The sequence below is a fragment of the Aspergillus foveolatus genome (genome assembly GCF_047715535.1).
Source record: "Aspergillus foveolatus strain CBS 279.81 unplaced genomic scaffold BDW70scaffold_30, whole genome shotgun sequence".
Taxonomy (NCBI): Eukaryota; Fungi; Ascomycota; class Eurotiomycetes; order Eurotiales; family Aspergillaceae; genus Aspergillus; species Aspergillus foveolatus.
Genome location: NW_027396094.1, coordinates 301,815 through 320,780, shown reverse-complemented (window position 1 = coordinate 320,780; position 18,966 = coordinate 301,815). Strand labels below are relative to the sequence as shown.

Here is an 18,966-nt window from a genome sequence, read left to right as displayed (position 1 = left end):
TCGCGCTGCCTCCCACTGCATGCTGTCACCAAGGTACTCTCAGCCTGCAGTCCGCCGCCTGTGCTTGTGGAACAAACGCCTGCCCTCCTTGTATCCATTTCTAGCTCATCATCGTTCGTTCTTTATTCCCGTAGGGTCTACTTTCTTGCCGGTCGCCCGTCATTCAAATTCCGCGTCCTCGCGACCGCACGCGCCTGTTCTTTGTTCGCCATCCCTCCTTTGGCATAATTCTCCCTTCAGCCGCCCCTCCTCCTTTCAGTCTCTCACAACCACGAGAAATATGACAATGAGGTCGGCAGAGCGCCTGACGGAGGGGCTGGAGAAGCCTTCTCTGGATGACCGCTCTTACAGGGTCATTCAGCTGCCTAATAAGCTTGAGGCTCTGCTGGTTCATGATCCGGAGACGGACAAGGCCGCTGCGGCGATGGACGTTCACGTGGGAAGCTTCAGTGACCCGGAAGATTTACAGGGTCTTGCTCACGGGCTGGAGCACATGCTGTTCATGGGAACTGAAAAGGTATGCATTGCTTTTGGCAGGAAACACATCTCTAACTCGTTTCTAGTATCCCGTAGAGAACGCATACAACCAGTACCTAGCGTCTCACTCCGGGTCATCTAATGCCTATACCGCCGGTACCGAGACCAATTACTTCTTTGAGGTGTCCGCTACAGGTGCGACGGGGGAGTCGAGCGGCCAATCCACACCCAATGGAACCACGAATGGCACTTCCGCGGAATCTAAGACCAATGGACCTTCACCACTGTATGGCGCGCTCGATCGGTTCGCACAGTTCTTTATTTCGCCGCTTTTCTTAGAGAACACACTAGACCGCGAGATGCAGGCAGTAGACTCAGAAAACAAGAAGAATCTGCAGAGCGACCTGTGGCGTTTGATGCAGCTCAACAAGTCGCTATCCAACCCCGATCACCCCTACAATCATTTCTCAACTGGAAATCTTCAAACATTAAAGGAGGAGCCGCAGAAACGCGGCGTTGAAATCCGCAATGAGTTTATGAAATTTTATGAGAAACACTATTCTGCCAACAGGATGAAGCTGGTAGTGTTGGGCCGTGAATCATTGGATGAATTGGAAAAGTGGGTATCAGAGCTGTTCGCTGGTATCAGTAATAAGGACCTGCCACAGAACCGGTGGGATGGCATCCCGATCTGGCTGCCAAACGACATGTGCAAACAGATCTTTGCTAAACCGGTGATGGATACGCGGTCGGTGGATATCTACTTCCCGTTTTTGGACGAAGAGAAGCTGTATGAATCGCAACCGAGCCGATACATTAGCCATCTTATTGGCCACGAAGGCCCCGGTAGTATCCTGGCATACATTAAAGCAAAAGGATGGGCGAATGGATTATCTGCCGGTGTGATGCCGGTTTGCCCTGGGGCTGCATTCTTTACGATTTCTGTTCGGCTGACGCAGGAAGGCCTGCAGCAGTACCAGCAGGTTGTCAAGGTGATCTTCGAGTACATTGCGATGATCAAAGAACGCGAGCCTGAGGCGTGGATTTTCGAGGAGATGAAGAACCTGGCCGAGGTGGAGTTCAAGTTCAAGCAAAAGTCGCCTGCCAGCCGCTTCACAAGCCGCCTGAGCAGCGTCATGCAGAAGCCGCTGCCGCGGGAATGGCTACTTAGTGGGTCGCTCCTCAGGAAGTTCGACCCGGAGGCGATCAAGAAGGCCCTCTCATACCTTCGTGAGGACAACTTCAAGTTGATTGTTGTTGCGCAAGACTACCCAGGCGACTGGGACACTAAGGAGAAGTGGTACGGAACTGAATACAAGGTCGAAGATGTCCCCAAGGATTTCATGTCTGGTATTCGCGCGGCGCTGGACACTACTCCGGAAACACGCCTGAAGGAGTTGCATATGCCCCATAAGAACGAGTTCGTTCCCACCAGGCTCTCGGTGGAGAAGAAGGAGGTGTCCGAGCCTCAGAAGACGCCCAAGCTCATCCGCCACGACGACCACGTCCGTCTCTGGTTTAAGAAGGACGACCGATTTTGGGTTCCCAAGGCTACTGTCTTTGTTACTCTTCGGAACCCTCTAGTTTGGGCTACACCCGCCAACCTTGTGAAATCGAAGCTGTACTGTGAGCTCGTGAGAGATGCTTTGGTCGAATATTCCTACGACGCAGAACTCGCTGGCTTGGATTACCATCTCTCTGCCAGCGTCTTTGGGCTTGATATCTCCGTTGGAGGCTACAACGATAAGATGGCTGTGCTCATGGAAAAGGTCTTCACAAGCATGCGTGACCTTGAAATAAACCCAGACCGCTTCCGGATCATCAAGGAGCGTCTGACCCGTAGTTATAAGAATGCAGAGTACCAGCAGCCGTACTACCAGGTTGGAGACTACACTCGGTATCTGACTGCGGAGCGAGGTTGGCTCAACGAGCAGTACGCCGCCGAACTCGACCACATCGAGGCCGAGGACATCAAGTGTTTCTTCCCTCAGATCCTGCGCCAGAACCATATCGAAGTTTTGGCGCATGGTAACATCTACAAGGAAGATGCTCTGCGAATGACTGATACTGTGGAGTCTATCCTCAACAGCCGAACTCTGCCTCAGTCCCAGTGGTACGTCAGGCGCAATGTGATCATTCCTCCGGGATCTGACTACATTTACGAACGGCCTCTCAAGGATCCGGCCAATGTCAACCACTGTATCGAGTACTATCTCTTTATCGGAAGCATTTCCGATGAAGTCCTTCGCGCGAAACTCCTACTCTTCGCGCAGATGACTGATGAGCCTGCTTTTGACCAACTCCGAAGCAAGGAGCAACTGGGATATGTTGTCTGGAGCGGCGCACGCTACTCGGCTACCACCATTGGTTACCGCGTGATTATCCAGAGTGAGCGCACTGCTCAGTACCTGGAATCCCGAATCGACTCTTTCCTGACCAACTTTGGAAAGACTCTAGAGACCATGACGGAGGACGAGTTCGAGGGCCACAAGCGCAGCGTCATCAACAAGCGACTGGAAAAGCTCAAGAACCTGAGTTCTGAGACATCACGATTCTGGAGCCACATTGGTTCTGAAGACTATGACTTCCAGCAAAATGAGACCGACGCTGCTCGTGTCCGCGCCTTGACCAAGTCCGACATCCTCGACTTTTACAAGCAAATGATTGACCCTGCCTCTCCTACCCGAGGCAAGCTCTCGATCCACCTGAAAGCTCAAGCTGGTGCACACGCCGTTGAGCTCAAGGAACAAAAAGCACGCCTGCTCTCCTTTGTCACCAAGCAGCTCGAGGCAGCTGGTTTTGCAGCAGACAGCGACAGTCTCGGCAACGCACTGGAGGGCGTCTCCCCCAGCGACAAGGAGCAGGCCCTCTCCGTCCTCAAGACATTCCTCATATCCAAACTGAGCCTTTCTGAACAGCAGGCCGGCCCTGCTCTTGAAACGATTGGGCAAAACTTTAGTTTGATATCGAAGCAGCTTGGTGTTGAGTCCAAACAAGGCTCTGATGTGTCCAGCCTTACCAACCGCACTAAAGCCGCACGCCCGACTTATATCACAAACGTCACCGACTTTAAGGCACGCCTGGCTGTTAGTACTGGGCCTAACCCCATCACGAACCTCACCGAATTTGAGGATTTTGAAGCCAAACTTTAGATTTTCTTGGTTAGATACTTGGTTTCAGGTATGCATCGTTCGCTTTTGTTCGGTCAGTGTGGCATGGTGGTGGCTGGCGGGCTTGGGAACGGATTTATCGAGCTGTAGAAATAAAGTCTTGCAGTCCTATTCGCTTCTAATAGAAATAATGCTTGAGTCTTATCACTCGGGCCTTGTTAGATTTAATAATGAAGAATATAATCCATCGAGACTGAAGCACCCAGTATCTCGTCCCAAACGGGCCGATGTTTTTGCGATATGAGCTCCAACACCAATCAAAACATCCCGGAGCTTTGACGATGGCTCTCTATTACCAGCACCCATAACTACCAAATCTTACTCCTTCAGGACTTGTTCAATCCTCTTGTACTGCGAAATTCCTAGAACCTCACATATCAGCACAGTTACCCACCAAGATGTCAACAACCACGATAACAGCAATGCAAAGTAGCTTCCCGTGTGTGCTCCCATCCGATCACATCCCATCCAGCTCCAAGTCAAGTTCGAGCAAGTTAAGCGGACAGTGAGCTTAGCTAACAAACTTTACAACCTTGCTACAGCCCTATCGCCCCTAAAGACTTCTCCGCAAAACAACCTGAAACAATCCGTCTCTACCCTCTCTCCAACTACACATTCGGCACAAAGGAAACACAACCAGAGGAAGACCCATCTGTGCTCGCCCGCCTAAAGCGGCTCGAAGAACACTATGAGAAGCACGGCATGCGACGCACCTGCGAAGGCATCCTCGTTTGCCATGAACACAACCACCCCCATGTCCTGATGCTGCAGATTGCGAATGCGTTTTTTAAGCTGTACGCACCTCCACTCACCTCCGCCGGAGGCGTCCATCGTTGACTCTGACTTTTTTTGGATGCTGTGCAGACCCGGTGATTACCTTCTCCACGATGACGACGAAATCGAGGGTTTTAAGAGGCGGCTGAATGAGCGCCTTGCGCCCGTGGGGTCGCAGTTCTCCGGTGAGGGAGTAAACGAGGACTGGGAGATTGGTGATACGCTGGCGCAGTGGTGGAGGCCGAATTTTGAGACTTTCATGTACCCGTTTCTGCCGGGACATGTTACGAGGCCGAAGGAGTGTAAGAAATTATATTTTATTCAGCTGCCGAAGAAAAGTGAGTGTCTGCAGACAGCGTTAAAGCAAAGACCAAATGGGTCTCGTCTGTCATGACATGCTGATGTGTTTGTGTGTTGCTGCAGAGGTACTCTCCGTCCCGAAGAACATGAAGCTGCTCGCCGTACCGCTCTTTGAGCTCTACGATAACAACCAGCGTTACGGGCCGCAGCTCTCGTCCATCCCGCACTTGCTGTCGAGATATAACTTTGAGTTTGTCGATGAGAATGATAATGTTGTTGCTGCTACGCCTGGGATGGGTTCGCCAGGAGATCAGGTTCCTAAGACAAAGGTCCTTGCCGGCGATAATAATGGTAAGGCCAAGGAGGAGGACTCGGGGATGGCTGACTACACTGAGGGCACGGAAAATGGAGGGCAACAGGGGCAGTGAGTGAGGTGGCTAGCTTGCGGTGATGCGGTTTCGTCAATGAGGAGAAGAGCGAGCAGTTGGTGGCGGGTGGTTAGTACTTGGTCCCCCAGCTGTTTATTACCTATGCTAATCAGATACCCCTTAGCGTTAATATGACTATTATGGATGGCCGTCGTCATGCACTCCTGAGGAGTCATTGTCAGCATTTCCTTTTTTTAAAACTCCAGTGCTTTTGCTTTTGCGGATGTACGTATTTAATCTCGCTCTTATGACAGGCGTTGAGGAGTAATATCTGTATGGTTCATAATCTATTTACTCTCATGTACCTACTTTTCGATTCTGCGCTACCATCTGCAGGATACCTGCCTGTTCGCCGTCGACCATTGAGGAGACGAATTGGGGCCGGAGGAATCCTTAGTCTTGGCCGCCGGACAAAGTGTCGAGCTCCAACCTACTCGCACATGCAGGCACGCTTGCATGATGCAGGTCATGGCGTTTAAGAGCCATGGATCATGTTAGTATCTAATGAAGTAGTATTTCAATAATGCTATTCATGGTACATGTTAAGGCGGGCTTACTTTTGTTATTGTCTAGCTAGCCTTCACCACTTATACTAACCAACTAGTGCTTATTTACTCCGTATTCTTTGTCGTGTAAACTGCCGATCCTCGACTTCCCTGAGCAGTCCATAATACAACCAATTAAATCACTGCCTATAAATAGAAACAGAGGCTGGAATGATGACTAAAGAATGTCCTTGCCTTAATATCGATGCAGCATGCGTAATACGACAGATTTGCATACTGGCGTAGGGTGTGCATAGAGCATCATCTCAAGTCGAACTACCTTATCCTACATGGAAAAACATACAGAGGAGTCACACCAGGTAAACTATTTACAGTCCATACAAACTCAAGCCAGCACTAGGTTAAGGCTTATCAGGAACCGACTGGGATGGATTCAGTAGTCTCGTACAACGTCGGAGCTTAATTTGTACACTCGTGGATCTGTATCTTTCAGGCTACAAACAATGTGGGTTGATTTAGGAGATAGGCTTCATCAAGGTATAGCTAATAATGTCTGCGTACTCAATATCAAGAGTAGGATTTCTTCAGCAGGGATAGCCCCTCACTAAGGTTACTCCGAGCAGAACATGCACGGCTAGTGGGAATTAGTCCGTCGATATTACTCATTGCCGAGCTGACTACCATATAGTATAGCCAGACGCCCCGGTACTTGGCAAGCACGGCAGAGCCGGAGTGGTTGATCCAAGTGGTTCGTTTCTTTTTCTTCACAACTCACTCCCGTTCCTCCCGAATTAAATGTGGGTGGTTACTGGCTGACTACTATAAAGTACCGCTGGACGGCCCAGTCAGATCGTCCCATTACGCGACCTATCCCAGACCGCTACGGGTCTACGACTACTCTGTTCGCAGACAGCAGGTCCGGCGGGGGTGTTTACTGACTGATCTGACCATCTGACCAGCTGTCTGAGCTAAGCACGCGGGGACGGCCACGGAGTTCTTTCTGGAAGTGAAAAGATCGTCGCAGGATGCGGGCAAGAGGTTGGATTTGCTCTTTGACTGGTTGTTTTTGGCCCTTCTTTGGACGGCGCAGGGTTGTATCGCGCCTGTAGGATGCACTTTAGATTGCTTTGGTCCTGGGTTTAGTGGGTAAGACTGGTGTGGAGTTGGCTTCCTGGCATTCCTTAGACAAGTAGGGAATGTGCCAGTACGAGTACGTGGTGTCTTCTCGATTTTTGACTGGTCTGCCCTTTGACTGGAGACTGGAGGACGATTAGTTTATATGTAGCAATGTTCCTGATAATCAGACAAGAGGTTTCTGTGACGGAGTGCAGCGGCCCAGTTATTTTCTGATAGTTCCTGCGGCCTTCTTATACATATAGTACATTCTCGGAAGGTTGTTGATACTGCCGATATGGTCCGTTTGGGGTATTCTGCCATCTTCTTAGCCCTTGCTGGGTTGGGCGTTGCCGCTCCTGCGCCGCTGAACCGTCGTGGTATGTCACCTTGCATAGGGATATGGTACAGGACTAACGTTTGTAGACGTTTCGACGGAGGCCCTGAATCAACTGACCCTGTTCGCGGAGTATTCTGCGGCATCGTACTGCACACCCAATATTGGGTCAGTCGGCGACAAGCTGACCTGCGCATCTGGAAACTGCCCGACAGTCGAGGCAGCGGACACGACAACGCTGGCTGAATTCTATCAGTGCGTTAAGCCCTGCATTAGGAGTTCCAAACAGATCCAACCAGTCTGACGAGTCACAGGGAGAACGAATACGGAGATGTAGCAGGCTTCCTTGCCGCAGATACAACCAACGAGTTACTCGTCTTGTCCTTCCGTGGGAGTCGGACGGTTGACACGTGGATTGCAAACCTCGACTTTGGCCTGGAGTCGGTCGAGGAGATCTGTAGCGGATGCGAAGCCCACGGCGGGTTCTGGAAGGCATGGCAAGTTGTTGCGGACTCGTTGACCTCAGCAATTGAGTCTGCTACCGCCACCTATCCCGGCTACGCCATTGTCTTCACAGGCCACAGCTTTGGAGGAGCATTGGCTACTCTAGGCGCAGCGCAGCTGCGAAAAGCAGGTTATGCCATCGAACTTGTAAGTATTCAGTGTCCAGCTGGAGGCTAGCTGTCTGCTAACGAGCGTAGTACCCCTATGGTAGCCCGCGTGTTGGCAACAAAGCTTTGGCGCAGTACATCACAGATCAAGGGGCGAACTATCGAGTGACGCACACCAACGATATCGTTCCCAGGCTTCCCCCCATGCTGTTTGGCTTCAGCCACTTGAGCCCTGAGTATTGGATTACCAGCGACAATGAGGTTACCCCGACGACGACAGATATCCAGGTGATTCAAGGCGTTGGGTCGAGGGATGGAAATGCAGGTGAGGCTGCCCAGTCAGTGGAGGCGCACAGTTGGTATTTGATAGATATTACTGCCTGCCAGTAATGAAATGATGGTATATACTCTATACTTTGTATATGATGAGAAATGGTTATGTTAGCATGGATATGAAGCAATGTACTGTGTAGAGTAGAGTTGTGCAAATGGAATGGCTCAGCGACGCTCCGTCGATCCGCTCCACTCGTGACTCCCAATTCCCCGATTTTTGAGCTGCCAACTGTCTCCAATTTCCATCTTCAAAACGCCTTACCAACCTCGCTCGTCACACATCACGTCCGATCCGAAGGACGCGACAGATTAGTCGACCCCACGGCGACTACTCGGAAGCTCGATTTCCGCTGGTCGACTGTGCAGCCATGATCGGCTGCTCAGTCGATTTGGCTTGACTACGCGAAATATAGTACTGAGCTTTCACGATTCACGAATTGACGTCGCATATTCCCCGAATTTTGGGCTCCGGGCTATAATCCTGTGCTAGTCGCTGGCGGCAGCCATGTTCTTCTTTTTTAGCGGTGTCAACAGTCCGCGCCGCCGCAACCGGGAGAAAGCGATATTCCTGACGATTTTCATCATCTTCGCTCTGTACCTGCTCTTCTTCTCAAAATCATCACCGCATAAACATGCCGACCCCACGATATACGACTTCGAAGCTCTCGGTGGCCCAAATAAAGATCCGCACTCCGGCCAGGCAACCCCCGCGCGACAGTCTGCCCCCATCCGGAAAAGCATGGTCGTGGCTAGTATGAAGAGCGACGATGTCTCGTGGTTGCATAAATTCTTCCCGGACTACCATAAGAGCATATATGTCGTGGACGATAAAAATGCCCAGTTGACGGTGAGCCAGAACAAGGGGCGGGAGTCCATGGTCTATCTGACGTGAGCGCAGCCTCTTTCTCTGCTTAACTACTGGTCTAATTGATGCGCCTGCCTATAGATACATCATTGATAATTATGATAACCTCCCTGATTCGATCCTCTTTATTCATTCCCAAAGGTACCAATGGCACAACGACGACCCGTACTACGATGGCGTGCCAATGCTGCGCAATTTCCAGCTTTCGTACCTCGAGAAACAAGGATACGTCAACCTCCGATGCGTTTGGGTCCTCGGATGTCCGGACGAGATCCATCCGCTGACTGACACCCACCGCGAGGCTGTTCATGCTGGCGAATACTTCAAGAATGGATTCATGGAGCTGTTCCCTGGAGTCGACGTGCCTGAGGCTGTGGGTGTGTCCTGTTGCGCGCAATTTGGTGTCACAAGCTGGAAGATCCGCGAGCGGCCAAAGAGTGATTATGTGCGGTTTCGGAAGTGGCTGCTAGAGACGGACCTAACGGACGATCTAAGTGGGCGGATTATGGAATATTCGTGGCATAGTATGTTTTCGCTCGAGAATCATGCCACAGAGTTAGCTGACTTTCGCAGTGATTTTTGGAAAGGAACCTATCCATTGTCCCTCGGCTGAAGAGTGCTACTGTAAGGTGTTCGGACTGTGTGATCTGACTTGTCCGGGCGTGGATGCGTGCAATGACCGTTACCAACTTCCGCCGTATTCAACCCTCCCTAAGGGCTGGCCCTATATCGGCTGGAATGGACAGAAACAAGATCCCAGCAAAGGCGGGCTTCCCGAGCCGAAGTCATAGTACACATTCTTGGTTCGCCGGTTGAACAATAATTAAGGACTAACTATGTCCACGCCATCTCCACTCCGGTGATGCTGGTATCCCATATCTGGACCAGCAGGACACTCGCGGCCCCATATGAGGGCATCCCCGCAGAATGGTAAATTTCGCCATTTCTCGCTTCGTCCAGACTTCCTGCTGTCTGGCACGAAATCGGGCCAAAGTGATGTACGATATTGATAGATCTAATGACCGATATTCCATCTGTGCGCTGAATGTAATATTGTGATGAGGTGTCCAAGTGCAAATCAGAAGTAGACAAGAGCTGTTATATTTGATGTAGCTATTCCAAGCGATACCGGAACGGGAACATCAACCACGGACCTCGGGAACTTGCAGCTACTCCAGCACTCCCCATCTATATCCGCTTCTGCGGTCTGTATACTCTCCCCACGTCGTCTCTCAATCCTCGCTCCCACATAATACCCATCATTACTCCTTATTCTGTTACCGAAAAATACCGCCCAGATGCTCATAATAGGCCTAACCGGCTCCATCGCAACCGGCAAATCCACCGTCTCCTCCCTTCTCTCCTCCCCGCCTTACTCGCTCCCCATAATCGATGCCGACCAACTCGCCCGCAAAGTCGTGGAACCAGGAACCCCCGGCTACACCGCGATCGTAAACTACTTTGGGCCCAGCACACCGGACCTCCTCCTCCCCGCCGAACACTCAGACACGCAAAACACACAAGATGCGTCAGTGCCACCAAAACCACGCCCTCTGAACAGACCCGCCCTTGGCCGGCGCGTCTTCGGGACCTCTGAAGAACGAAAGCGAGACCGCATGATCCTCAACAAAATCGTCCATCCTGCTGTCCGATGGGAGGTCTACAAGAGCCTCCTATACTACTATCTCCGCGGCTACTGGGCTGTCGTGCTCGACGTGCCGCTTCTTTTTGAGTCCGGTATGGACCTGATTTGCGGCACCGTTGTTGTCGTAGGCGTCAGTGACCCCAACGTACAAATGGCCCGACTCCGCGCGCGCGACGCACACCTTTCAGCCGAGGACGCGGAGAACCGCGTGAAGAGCCAGGGCGACGTGAAGGGGAAAGTGGAGAAGGCGGAGTTTCGGGGCACAGAGAGTGCACGCGGGGTTATCGTCTGGAATGATGGGGATAAAGAGGAGCTGGAACGGGAGGTTAGAAAGGCTGTCGCTACGATTCAGGGGAGGAGTCCGAAGTGGTGGGCGTGGTGGCTGCTTTTGGCGCCACCGCTTGGAGTCGGGGTTGCGGCTTGGAATTTAGCTGTTAATTATGGAATCAGGAGAAGGTGGGAGAGGAAGGAGGCTGGAGAGAAGGCAAAGTTGTGAAGCGATGTGGTATACTGCTCTTTCCGAGTCGCATCAGACCTGGTGTCTGACTGGCCTCTTGGTGCCTTAGTGAGCTGTAAAACTGATGGATCTTAATGATATATGTAATCCAGCATCCATCGTGACTCATGATTCGAGAAGGTGTGCGTGAATTCTAGGAGTTCATCTGGTCGATGGAGGATGAAGGATCGATAGACTTGAATTTGGGTTCAATAATGCCTTCCTATTTGGGCATAAGGAGACTAACGGGGTGGGCTCGCGATAAGAGCTAGGGTCTGGCTCTGTTTCCAATGCCCTTGTTGGGTCTTACGTCGCTTTAGCAACTTATCATTTCAGGTTGCGCAACTCGCGTTTTCCTTTTTTTTTCTACAAGACTACGACGCAATTCGCTACACTGTAACCCTAATCTCGACTTGAGTCGCACCATGTTCTGTCCATGCGTCGGATCGTACTTCACGGTCGAAGGACTGCAGACTGAGACACCGCGCCTCGTCCGTTCTAAAGACGATCGAGTTCCAATCCTGAGGTCGCGCGCACCCCTTCCAGTGCAGATTCGACCGCAATCAGCATGGAAAGAGTTCCAGAGAGAATACGGGCAGGTACAACCAAAAATGTATGAGCCAGGTAAAGTCCCGGCCATTTTGATTACAACAATTCCGGAAGAGCCAGAGGTGTGTGATGATCATGGATGTGTTTCTGATTGACTGGTCTAACCATATGTAGTCAGCTCATCCTCAAGGCAAGGGTTATATGTGAATTTCTGATCAGTGTACGGATTGAGAAGTTATCGCCAGCCCCTCGGTCTATGAGAACTTCCGACGGACGAGTTCCCTTTCGATTATGAAATTTCCCGTGGACCACGGACGGTTCAGAGATTCAGAGCAGACGAAAAGTTGCATGTCCGTGTTGAAGTTGGGTCGCCCACCCCTATGCGCAGTCGCGTGAGTCCCTAGCATCGGATGTTGTCAAGTCCGTGTTTACGGACGAGGTCAAAATATGAACCCATGCCGGCGGAAGGATATCTTAGCAGAGAAGGTCCAGTTTAGGAGAGGCGACATTGTCGTGCGCGAAGCGAGAGCCGAAGCTTTCAGCACAAACGCCTCGAAAAAGTTCGAAAGCTGAGTTCAACGGCTCAGAACTGGAATTCGCCGGCTCAGGATTGGGATACACCAACGAAAGAGTGGAATTCGCCAACCCAGGAGTGGGATACACTGAACCAAGATGGGCACTCGCTGAACCAAGTTAATAGTTCACCATACTGCGCTGGCGTCCTGTTGGCAACTCGCAATGATAATCGTCTTTTGGCTGTGCACTCTTCCTGGTAAAAGATTCCGCCGCTGCTTGGAGGGAAGGCTGTTGAATGTCGCTGATTGTTCTGCCGCCGTTCATTTGTGTTTTCGTTTCTTTTGCGACTTCTCATTGTTTCCTCCGGGCTGTTTCGAACGTCCGCCAGATATACTAGTTATCGTGTCAATGTTTACCCTCTTTTGTTTCTCTGTTGGTCGGGGTTTTGGAGAATCGCTCCCATCTTCAGCTTCTTCAGTCGGTGGCTGCATTTTCATTAGCGTCAACTCATAGCGAGAATACGAAAACAAACCTTAGCTTTGGTCTTTCTTTTAAAGTTGCCATAAAGTTGGCGGCCCCCATAACCCAAATCGTCATCATCTGCGTCTAAAGAACTGTCTGCGAGTACGAGCGGCTGAGCAGGCTGGTTCACGGTAACGGCATCTCCAAAGTCAAGCACCCATTCTGTTTCTCCCGCCTCCGCCGCCTGCCGAGAAATGGCTTCCCGCCGTCGCTCTTCTTCTTCCGCGAGAGCAGCTGAGATCGCTTCCAAGTCGGATGAGGGTGCGGGTGAGCTTCCGTCTGCGGCAGAGACTCTGCGTTTTTTCGGTGTAGAATCTGAGAATTCGCTACCGGACGCAGACTGGGCAGCCTCTTTTGTAGCAGCGCTGGCAGCAGCTCGTTGCATGAACTACGTTGTGTTAGCGTAACATATATACACGGAATTATTTAAGTGCTCACCTTCATTGTAAGAAGCCGCGAGGACATGTTCTTTTCAGGCTTGGCAAGCTTGGAGCCTGATGATAAAGGTGAAGGCATGGCTGCTACTTTTTTCAATGCCAAATCTCGCAGGCGTAGAATTTTAAAATAAAGTCAATCGTCGAACGACAGGAGAAAATCCAGGAATAAAAACACCAACCTCAAACCTCTTTAAGTTCAAAGAAAATCAGAGGCACTACCGGCAGAAACTTACCGCCCTGCAGCGCCGATTGGCTTCTCCACGGCCATCGAATCAAAGCTCCCGCAAATAATTGGACCTCCAAACCTCAACCCTCAACTGACCTCCCCGTCATCTCACGCTCTGCCATTATAACTTCCGCATACGCCATAGTTGCTGGGAAGATGTTGCTGCCTACAGTCCGAAGCCGGATAGCGGCGCTCTCGTCCGTGGCGCCGCGCGTTGCCTCGCGGGCCGCCTACTCGACCACCGTCCCTCGCTTCACTGAGAACGCTATGCAGCCGAACGATCCGACCCCGCGACCGGCCAAACCCAATGTCTCTGAGACTGATGCTACGCCTGTTGACTCAATGGGAGCGTGGGATGCTGCGCTGCAGGAATCTACAGACGCCGCTGAGCGTATTCGAACTATGCAGGCTCCTAACCGGAAGGGCACTTGGGCCTCAAACCAGAAGCCGAGAGCAGAGGCGATGAGTGGACCTCGGTTTGAGCAGACAATTATGCATCTTCAGGTTCGTCACTAGCTCGGTGGCTGTGTTTTCCTCGCGGCAGAGTAACCGAGATCGGAATTTTGGAAAGTCGACTGACACATGGATGTAGCCCACGCCTATGGCCGCTATCGAACTCATTCACAAGCAGCCCGTTCGCTGGGTGAAGGACAGGATCGTCAGCTGCGACGGTGGCGGCGGTCCCCTGGGCCACCCCAGGATCTTTATTAACACCGACAAGCCCGAGATTGTTCCCTGCGGCTACTGTGGACTTCCTTTTGTTCGTCATTCGAGATATTGGCACGATACATTTATGAGGCTAACTGGATAGCAGGCCCACGAACACCACCGTGAATATCTTAAGTCTCTTCCCACCTCTAGCTACCCTCTTGAACCCACCGGTGCTGCTGAGGAGGTGAACGAAAACCAGCGTGTGACTGAGGGTGCCACTGGGTACGAGCAGCGGTAAGGTATGGTTTTTGGCGTTATTGCATGTTTTTTTATGTCGCCTGGCTGGGCCTGTACAGTTGTACCAATCTATGGATTAGACCATGTTCTTTACATCACTTTTATCAGCTATCAAAAGCTTGTCAATCACTAGACTACTAGTAAATATAAACTACGGACGCCTCGAGGCACGCGATTAAGCGGTCGTAAACCCTCTTCTAAGGCTCTACTGGAGATACGCCAAACCTTCTCATTGATATCACGCAAACCAACGACTTACAGCATCCTGATACTATAGATGATAATCCACATCTGCACTAAGTCATTCCTTCTCCCCCTGAATAGTAGCAACAACTTTCCTCGTATGTCTCATAGCCCGGAATTCCAAGTACCAAATGCCTTGCCACGTTCCCGTCGCCAATTTGCCGTTCGAAATAGGTATGTTGACCGACGCTCCAATGAGCGCAGACTTGATATGTGCCTGTCCAACTCGAACATTAGCACACTGCGCCTTTCCTCAAAAATTCTGCCCCTCCTCAAATAAAAGCACAAGGGCTAGAAACATAGCGGTTGCATACCGGCATATCATCCTCCCCCTCCGCACTATGCCGATAAAGGTTCCCCTTCTTGTCAGCGGGCGCAATGCGGTCCAGTGCATCAGACATATCCTCGCGGACATCCTCGTCCCAGTTCTCATTTAGCGAGAGCGCGCAGGAGGTGTGCTGAACGAAGAGGTTCAACATGCCGACCTTGTACTCGCGGATTTCCGGGAGCGATGAAAGGATGTGGTCAGTTATGAGGTAGGAGCCGCGCGATTTTGAGGGCAAAGTAAATGTCTTTTGCGTCCAGGGCATTTTCGCAGCTATTTATTTTATTTTATTGGGGTTGCGATGCTGGCGAGATCGTTAGAAGCTGAGCTGGAGGTGGTTTTGAAGCTGCGGGGTAGGGTAGTCGGTAGATGGGTAGAGTGGGGAAACAATTAGGGATACATATAAGGGGTCATTCTAAGTAGATATTTAGAGGATCACTTACACAATGTAAAGACTCTATTCGGGATGGGGTAAGTTGTGAATTGAAACTTTGTGGAGGGGACGCTGTTCTCTGTTGAAAACCGCTTGGTGGGGAATCCTATCGACGTCATTTTTGAGCGCACGCCTACTCTGCAACGAGGCAATTCCTTCTTGAACTACATTCAATTGATATCATACATAGCCACTATGCAGACGGTTATATCCGCGAATTATCATCCTTATTTTTCGGCTTCCCGTAGTCATCAAGCGCATCGCTCTGTTCGTCCATCCCAGCCCACTTCGGCTTACCGTCCGGGATATCCATTGTACGAGCAGAATAGAAGATATGCATCCTGCAATATCGGATTAATATCTCTTCCCAGAAAATGCCCAAGAGAGCCAAGAGGTTAGGACATACTTTGACTCAAATGTCTTCCTCCAGGTTTCGTGATCCGTACCCGACCCCTCATAGTCAATTAACTCCGGGAAAATCAAACAGACATTCTTTCCTTCGTCCAGGATCGGGCTGCGACAGTGCGCACATGCCACCTTTGTTGGTAACTGGTAGTCCCTGGATTTGTCCTGGGAGGAGTAGAAGGACAGGCCCTCGGTGCCTTTGTTGAACTGGAGGTCAGACTTATGGAACACTGCACACCACTGGAATGGAGCACCTATAGAAGTTGCATGTTAGTATAAACTCGCAGACAGCAACAGAATCATGTTAGGTCCGCGTACCATGAGTCACTTGGCAGCCTCGACAGTGGCAGTACTTCGCGTTAAGTGGCTGCTCTCGGCTGATCTTGTACGTGACTTGGCCGCAATTGCAACTTGCGCGCCATTTGACCGGTCCAAACTCTTCATCAGACCGGATCTTGTATGGTGGACGGTCCTTGTAGCCGGGATCTTTCTCAGGCATTGCGGGCTTGCAAAGAGGTTTAGAGTAACTAAGGTATCGTGTGTTGATTGGGAAGCAGCGGGTGTTGAAAGTATTTAAAGCCCTCGAGGAGCTCGATAAAAGCCGGCTATAGAGCATGATGAGCTGATGATCCAAGAAACTGCCCCGTTAAACAGCGCCCTGTCCGTCACTTTGTAGACTGCGTCTAGGCTCATGACCGAGAGGTGATGTCATGTCACGGCGGCCTTGATTGATAGAGTGCGATTCGAATAGCTTCAGATTCGATAACCTGGAATGATAGCATCTGGCCGACTCTTGATACGGGAGAATATGAAGAGAAGATAGAAATCAAAATGTTAGAATATGCCTGAAATCGTCGATGGAGCTGAGCGCGTGCGGACCTTGATGGTTTCAGCCTCAGGTGTCGATGTTAGCAGTATCTTGGTGAGCATCCCTTAGGTACGAAATACGCATGGCCCAGCCCTGAGATGAAATTAAAAGCGCCAGATGAAACGCCGCCTGCCAGTTCGTCGGGTCGACCGTTTCCTCACGCTTGGCACGACACTCGGCGCCTCTGTGTCTTGTCGTCTATGATGATTCGTGGTTATAAATATGGCCAGCACAGTCACAGCCAATAATGGAAGACGAGGGACCCCGACTCAGGAGAACCAACAACGACACCAAGGAGATCGTCGGACGGTTCAGTGCAGGAGCGCAAGATATATGATACTCGGACCATAATTGGGAGTATTATTGGGATCATTTCGACCATTGGACTGCTGCTGCGACTCTGAGTAATGAGTATAAAAGACACGGGCCTCCTCCAGATCGACTCGCTTAGTTGGCCCCCCGCTCCATCCTTCATTTATTTCCGACAGTCTGCAGTCGCCTCATCTTCAGCCACTTTTAATTTCTACTTCTGGCCATAATCTATCACGAAATTGGACCCTTAAAAGCTGGTACACCAATGTCCTCTCCTCCAGCATGGGACTCCTGAGCCGACTTCGCGGGCGTTCCAAGAGCCAGAGCCGTGCGGGGAACGCCGTCAGTTACGATCACCTCCGCATGAACCGCGACGTCCCTCCTCTGCCTTCATACCTTGGGGACCTCACCAAACGGCTGCCGCCGCCAGTACTCGCCCGGATATTCTCGTTCGTTTGCCCGCATGCTGTCGATAACTCCTACGATACCTCGGAGGAATCCATGACCGAGGATGGCTGCATGCTCTGTGACATGCGCGATCTGGCGCACTGCGCGCTGGTGTCCCGCCGTTGGCACCCCATTGCTCAGTCATTGCTGTGAGTTGACGCTCCTCATACCCATTCCCTGAAGCTATCTAATGATAGTAGATACTCTCACGTCCGTATCGACGCCGTCCATTACTGCGAACTTGAAGAGATCCTTGCAGCGAAGCGCAAGCGCCGCTCCCGCTTCGACCGCAATGCCGACCCCATTGACCCTCCACAAGTGCGCCTCTCCCTGTTCATGCGCTCAGTGCGACTATCCCGCGACCTCGGAAACCAAGTCCTCTCCCTTCGCATGCCCTACATGACGCGCGAAGCTAACAAGGCTGAAATCGCCCGCACCATCTCTGTCCTCCCAAACCTGCGCTACGTCGACCTCCCCTCAGGTATCTACACCGACGACCCAGCCTGTCTAACGCTGAAGCAAGAGCTCATGGCACGGTGCCCGGACTTGCGCCGTATGACCTACCGATCCGGCGCAGAGGGTTCCTTTGCACAGCTCCCCAACTCCCAGCTCTGGAGTAACCTCGAGATTCTGGAGCTACAGGAACTAGATATCGAGCCATCAACGCTCCGCCTCTCCCTCGCTTCCTTCCCGTATCTTCGAAACCTTACACTCGATAATACGCCCTATCTTGACGACTCCATCTTCACGTCAGACCAGTCCCAACTTCCGCCCTTCCCCGCCATCCAACGACTCACCCTCCGCAATACACCATCCATCACAACAATGGGCTTGACATCTTTCCTCTCAAACCCTCTCCCTCGCAAGAACCTTACCCACCTAACTCTCTCCTCAACTGGTGTCGCCCCCGCAACCCTCCACACTCTCTTACAGCACGCGCCAAACCTGCAAGGTCTTGAAATCACGCAAGAGGTCACCCGCTCGTTTCCCGCTGAAAAAGTACCCCCGCTGGCCTCAAGTACACTCCGCCTCCTGCACTACGAAATCACATCCCCACCGGGCTCTTACGGCGTGCCGCCCAAGGCAGCAAGCTATTACACCTATCTCATCTCCACACTAATGTCCAATTCCCTCCCCGCCCTAACAGACCTTTACGTCCGTGACGCGGATTTTCCCGAGGCGCTGCTATTAGCCCCGCCTCCACGCCTGTACGGTGGAGGCGAGTCGGGGCCGCAGTTCATGGGTGGTGGTCTTGTGAGGCCCTTGAACGTGTACAGTAAGGGTCTTGATGAGCTGGAATGGAACTTCACGCCGTACGAGCCGCTTGGTCCGTCGACAGGTGGAAGGAGAGATAGCGTGACGCGGCCGGTGAGTTTTCATGGGGCATCACTTAGTCGAAGTTGGGGCGGGGATGCGAGGAAGAGTGTGCTTGTTGGGAATGGGTTTGGCGGGTTTCTGGCTGTGCCGGTTGATGATGGCAGGCCGAAGAGTAGTGGTGGGTTCAAGAGAGACAGTCGAGGGGATTTGTGGCGGTAGCCTGTTTTCTCCATCTACTTTATGTTCCTAAGATTGTGATATTGCATGCACTTGTTCTCATACTGTTTGACACATGAATACCACATGATAATGAAGGATGCCAGCCTTAGTCTACCAGCTAATGTTACATATAATGTGACAAAA

The 18,966-nt window shown here is 51.5% G+C and overlaps 10 protein-coding genes across 10 annotated transcripts; 7 read left to right on the top strand and 3 right to left on the bottom strand.

Moving 5' to 3' along the window:
• Positions 1-286: 286 nt before the first annotated feature.
• On the top strand, positions 287-3,629 carry BDW70DRAFT_160832 (a-pheromone processing metallopeptidase Ste23; the record flags this gene model as incomplete). The annotated part of the gene is made up of 2 exons (XM_073740906.1): positions 287-517; positions 564-3,629. The coding sequence occupies 2 exons, from the start codon at positions 287-289 to the stop codon at positions 3,627-3,629; spliced, it is 3,297 nt and encodes a 1,098-aa protein (XP_073595250.1).
• A 334-nt stretch (positions 3,630-3,963) lies between these two features.
• Positions 3,964-5,647, top strand: BDW70DRAFT_137944 (cleavage and polyadenylation specificity factor subunit 5). Its single transcript, XM_073737129.1, has 5 exons — positions 3,964-4,086; positions 4,190-4,441; positions 4,512-4,759; positions 4,845-5,218; positions 5,274-5,647. The coding sequence occupies exons 1-4, from the start codon at positions 4,046-4,048 to the stop codon at positions 5,147-5,149; spliced, it is 846 nt and encodes a 281-aa protein (XP_073595249.1). The 5' UTR covers positions 3,964-4,045; the 3' UTR covers positions 5,150-5,218; positions 5,274-5,647.
• A 1,419-nt stretch (positions 5,648-7,066) lies between these two features.
• On the top strand, positions 7,067-8,106 carry BDW70DRAFT_160830 (lipase family protein; the record flags this gene model as incomplete). Its single annotated transcript, XM_073740905.1, has 4 exons — positions 7,067-7,148; positions 7,195-7,360; positions 7,420-7,756; positions 7,807-8,106. 4 exons carry the CDS (start codon positions 7,067-7,069, stop codon positions 8,104-8,106), a joined length of 885 nt encoding a protein of 294 aa, XP_073595248.1.
• Positions 8,107-8,315: 209 nt separating this feature from the next.
• On the top strand, positions 8,316-10,038 carry BDW70DRAFT_137941 (DUF3431 domain-containing protein). The gene is made up of 3 exons (XM_073737128.1): positions 8,316-8,937; positions 8,996-9,438; positions 9,488-10,038. The coding sequence occupies exons 1-3, from the start codon at positions 8,555-8,557 to the stop codon at positions 9,703-9,705; spliced, it is 1,044 nt and encodes a 347-aa protein (XP_073595247.1). The 5' UTR covers positions 8,316-8,554; the 3' UTR covers positions 9,706-10,038.
• An 87-nt stretch (positions 10,039-10,125) lies between these two features.
• On the top strand, positions 10,126-11,400 carry BDW70DRAFT_137939 (putative dephospho-CoA kinase). Its single transcript, XM_073737127.1, has one exon. The coding sequence runs from the start codon at positions 10,213-10,215 to the stop codon at positions 11,053-11,055; it is 843 nt and encodes a 280-aa protein (XP_073595246.1). The 5' UTR covers positions 10,126-10,212; the 3' UTR covers positions 11,056-11,400.
• An 819-nt stretch (positions 11,401-12,219) lies between these two features.
• On the bottom strand, positions 12,220-13,198 carry BDW70DRAFT_137938 (uncharacterized protein). Its single transcript, XM_073737126.1, has 3 exons — positions 13,081-13,198; positions 12,653-13,030; positions 12,220-12,605 (listed from the first exon to the last, which is right to left on the bottom strand). Exons 1-3 carry the CDS (start codon positions 13,156-13,158, stop codon positions 12,441-12,443), a joined length of 621 nt encoding a protein of 206 aa, XP_073595245.1. The 5' UTR covers positions 13,159-13,198; the 3' UTR covers positions 12,220-12,440.
• Positions 13,199-13,383: 185 nt separating this feature from the next.
• On the top strand, positions 13,384-14,382 carry BDW70DRAFT_137937 (zinc-finger domain-containing protein). Its single transcript, XM_073737125.1, has 3 exons — positions 13,384-13,809; positions 13,898-14,065; positions 14,120-14,382. Exons 1-3 carry the CDS (start codon positions 13,462-13,464, stop codon positions 14,252-14,254), a joined length of 651 nt encoding a protein of 216 aa, XP_073595244.1. The 5' UTR covers positions 13,384-13,461; the 3' UTR covers positions 14,255-14,382.
• A 103-nt stretch (positions 14,383-14,485) lies between these two features.
• Positions 14,486-15,125, bottom strand: BDW70DRAFT_137935 (YjbQ family protein). The gene is made up of 2 exons (XM_073737124.1): positions 14,811-15,125; positions 14,486-14,713 (listed from the first exon to the last, which is right to left on the bottom strand). The coding sequence occupies exons 1-2, from the start codon at positions 15,084-15,086 to the stop codon at positions 14,555-14,557; spliced, it is 435 nt and encodes a 144-aa protein (XP_073595243.1). The 5' UTR covers positions 15,087-15,125; the 3' UTR covers positions 14,486-14,554.
• A 212-nt stretch (positions 15,126-15,337) lies between these two features.
• On the bottom strand, positions 15,338-16,975 carry BDW70DRAFT_68180 (GFA family protein). The gene is made up of 3 exons (XM_073744577.1): positions 15,978-16,975; positions 15,661-15,913; positions 15,338-15,595 (listed from the first exon to the last, which is right to left on the bottom strand). The coding sequence occupies exons 1-3, from the start codon at positions 16,273-16,275 to the stop codon at positions 15,460-15,462; spliced, it is 687 nt and encodes a 228-aa protein (XP_073595242.1). The 5' UTR covers positions 16,276-16,975; the 3' UTR covers positions 15,338-15,459.
• Positions 16,976-17,121: 146 nt separating this feature from the next.
• Positions 17,122-18,822, top strand: BDW70DRAFT_150974 (F-box domain protein; the record flags this gene model as incomplete). Its single annotated transcript, XM_073739239.1, has 2 exons — positions 17,122-17,435; positions 17,487-18,822. The coding sequence occupies 2 exons, from the start codon at positions 17,122-17,124 to the stop codon at positions 18,820-18,822; spliced, it is 1,650 nt and encodes a 549-aa protein (XP_073595241.1).
• Between the last annotated feature and the right edge of the window lie 144 nt (positions 18,823-18,966).